The sequence below is a fragment of the Eubalaena glacialis genome, chromosome 15, assembly GCF_028564815.1.
Source record: "Eubalaena glacialis isolate mEubGla1 chromosome 15, mEubGla1.1.hap2.+ XY, whole genome shotgun sequence".
NCBI classification, from domain to species: domain Eukaryota; kingdom Metazoa; phylum Chordata; class Mammalia; order Artiodactyla; family Balaenidae; genus Eubalaena; species Eubalaena glacialis.
Window position 1 is genome coordinate 35,730,499 of NC_083730.1, and position 3,307 is coordinate 35,733,805.

The 3,307-nt window shown below is 39.3% G+C and overlaps 1 protein-coding gene across 1 annotated transcript; it reads left to right on the forward strand.

Annotated features, from left to right (window-relative positions):
- Positions 1–572: 572 nt before the first annotated feature.
- Positions 573–1,134, forward strand: LOC133075765 (large ribosomal subunit protein mL42). The gene has a single exon (XM_061170121.1). It carries the CDS (start codon positions 601–603, stop codon positions 1,027–1,029), a length of 429 nt encoding a protein of 142 aa, XP_061026104.1. The 5' UTR covers positions 573–600; the 3' UTR covers positions 1,030–1,134.
- The last annotated feature ends 2,173 nt before the right edge of the window (positions 1,135–3,307 follow it).

The window sequence follows — 3,307 nt, forward strand, 5'->3', positions numbered from 1 at the left end:
AATAAGCTCCATCTAAAATTTGGGCACTTCCCTGAAACCCCAAGCTGTAGCTGGGACCACAGTAGTGAAACCAAGCAAGACCTTGTGGAGCTCCTGGGCATGGAAGAATTTCTATGTCCCCTGTTCCTTGTAGGAAATAGACTCCAGCCTCCGTGACCTCTCTTGAGTGCCAAAGGACAGATTCAAACAGTTGTTAATCAGGGAAAGAAGTGGATGCAGAGACAAGGGAGAAGCAGCCAAGAAACAATAGTGTAGTCTCGGGGCAGGGTCCTGGTTCCTCAAGGGATATACATATCAATATCTTTGAGCTCTTTACAGAACAAAAACCCCCAACAAATGAAGTTAGCATTCTTCATTCCAGAGAAGACCACCTGAGGCCAGATTAAAGGAACCAGGGGAGCTCATCAAGAGATTACCTGAGAGCAGATTAAAGGAATGTAGGCCCTGCACACACCCTAATCTTATTAGCAACCCCACTCTTGAACCATTGCTATAAAAGCTCCTCACCAGAGGTAAGATGGCAGGCTCGCGAAGCAGATTTTAAAAGCAGTTTCTCTTCAAATCATCTTTTATACCACCTGATAAGCATCTTGATTCACCATGGCATTGGCAGCAGTAAAATGGGCGATATCAATCAGAACTATCTTGAAACATTTATTTCCAATTCAAAATGGAGCCTTATATTGTGTTTGTCATAAAACTATGTATTCTTCTCTTCCAGATGACTATAATTGCAAAGTAGAGCTTGCTTTGACATCTGATGGCAAGACAATAGTATGCTATCACCCTTCTGTGGACATTCCATATGAACACACAAAACCTATCCCTCGGCCAGATCCTGTGCAGAATAATGAAGAAACACATGATCTAGTGCTGAAAACCAGATTAGAAGAAAAAGGTGAACACTTAGAGCAAGGACCCATGATAGAACAACTTAGCAAAATGTTCTTTACTACTAAGCACCGTTGGTATCCTCGTGGACAGTATCATAGACGTCGTAGGAAACTGAATCCTCCAAAAGACAGATGATATTGAGGTTTTCAGGAATCAAAGAGAAATGTTATCCTGCGTCTCATTTGCCATTTGAGAAAATACAATTGGGTATATTCACTAATATGTTATATAGTAAAATAATAAAATGTCTTCTCATATATTAGAATGTATTTCTTTATATATATTAAGTAATTCTGGATTTCACATTCTTATTTACGGAAGCCTATTTTTATTTTCCTTTTGAGTTATTAAAGTCTACTATTTATTTTTATGTGCCTAGTATGATTAAGTACTTTTACATTATCAGCCAAATAGTAGTATAAATATGATTAATAAAAACGTGCATGATTCTCCTGAAGATTTTTAAACTGCCTTTGAAAAGAAACTCATGAGATCCACAGAAAAAATAGATGTTATAATGTTTCCTTTTTTGTGGCTCTAGGAAATAATTAGTTACATTTTAATCAGTTTCTACTACCTGCTAGGTCCTTAGTTTACATTATTATTAAATTCTCACAATAATCCTTTGAAGAAAGTGCATCATCCCCATTTTACAGATAAGGCTAAGTGACTTGAAACCTACCTACCTAGCAAATGGGAGAGCCAGGATCCAAACTGTCCAGAGCCTTTTTTACAAGGCATCACTATGACAAGAGGTGTTTTGTTTCACCCAAGAATGTGCTTTCCTAGAAAGAATATTATTCATTTTGAGATTTTTTTTCTGGCTGTCTTAAAAATTATGCTTGTTTCAGAGCACATGCAACTCTGTGATTAAAATGTTAATATTACTAAACTAGTCTTACAAAAATGTTAATAGTGCATTCTGTTGATTATCCCTACCAGCTTATATATGATCCTTAATAGCATTGATGCCCCTGTGATTTCTATTTAGGAGGTGAGGAGTCTTTCTTAAGAAGGTGAAAAGGTGCTTTATTCAAACTTGTGCAATATTTGTGATATTTTAAAATTTGGTGTGAAAAATGATTTCACATTCAAAGTCTATTGCTTAATCTAGTTCTTTGAATAAAGGAAGGTGAAGAGTCAAGTGTTGAAAAAAAAAAAAAAAAAAAAAAAAAAAAAAAGCTCCTCACCAAATCCTCCCAGGCTGGGACACACAGTTTTTGAGGGCAGGAGCCCTCTGTATTCCCCTTTGCCTGGCAAAACAATAAAGCTATTCTTTTCTACTCCACCCAAAACTCTGTCTCTGAGATTCAATTTGGCACCGGTGTGCAGAGGCTGAGTTTTCAGCATCAGTAGTTAATCTAGATCCTTCTAGCCCTTCACTTCTGTGCCTAAAGGCTCATCTTCATATTTTGATGCTTGTAGGGTCCCTGCAACCTAAGAAGAAAACTTCCCAAACTGACTCCAACTAATGCAATATGGTTTACTAATTGAATCTGTAGCCGTTCTGCACTGGTTGGTCCTCAAGTACAGATCAGTGGCTGAACTTCACCTCTTCCTGGGCACTGTGGTTGGAACCACTTTTGGAACTGAGCAGGACCCTGTAGGGCCTTCCCAGGACAGATGCCCTCATATCCTCTGCTTAACTCCTCTCTGAAGTACCTAGATAACTGTATCTGATGCACATTACCTGAGTTGTTTTACAGATGCTAAAAACCCCACCAAATGGAAGACATTAACTACTTGATGACCATGAGCACACAGCCCCAAGGCTTACTGAAGCCTAAGTATTGATAAAGTTAAGCCCTGTGACACCACCCTATTACCTCACCATCAACCAAAGAATTGTACACAAGCTGATCACATACCCTGCAACTTCCACCCCTCACCTGGCCCTTAAAAATGCTTTCCTGAAACCCATCAGGGGAGTTCAGGTGTTTTGAGCACTAGTTGCCCTGGAGTCTTTGCTTGGCACCCTGCAATAAATGCTGCACTTTCCTTCACTCTTCAATACCACACAGTGCCAGTATATTGGCTTTATTGCATGCAGGTAAGCAAATCCAAGTTTGGTTCTATAACATTTTTATTCATTCACTCATAAAATATGTATTAAACATCAATCATATGTCAAGCACTTGATTGGACACTGGAAATTTGAGTGAGCAGGATGAAGTTGGTTCTTTCCATCACAAAGCTTACAGTACAGTTAGGAGAATACTGGTATGTTGGCTTCTGCTCACCCATTCCAATTGTGAGGGTGTGGGGCTTCCCCCCACCTCCAACAATTCTCAGGACACCAGCTGGCTGTCTTGCAATTCAACTCAATTCTGACACTATCTACTCAGAGATAGCATCAGATTCCACAGGTAAAGGGCTCAGTCCCATAAGACTGCCTTCCACTTCAGAAGCAAAA

What these genes read in the sequence shown, in the direction of transcription:
- LOC133075765 (XM_061170121.1), top strand. Translation starts at nt 601, where the DNA reads ATGGCATTGGCAGCAGTAAAATGGGCGATATCAATCAGAACTATCTTG.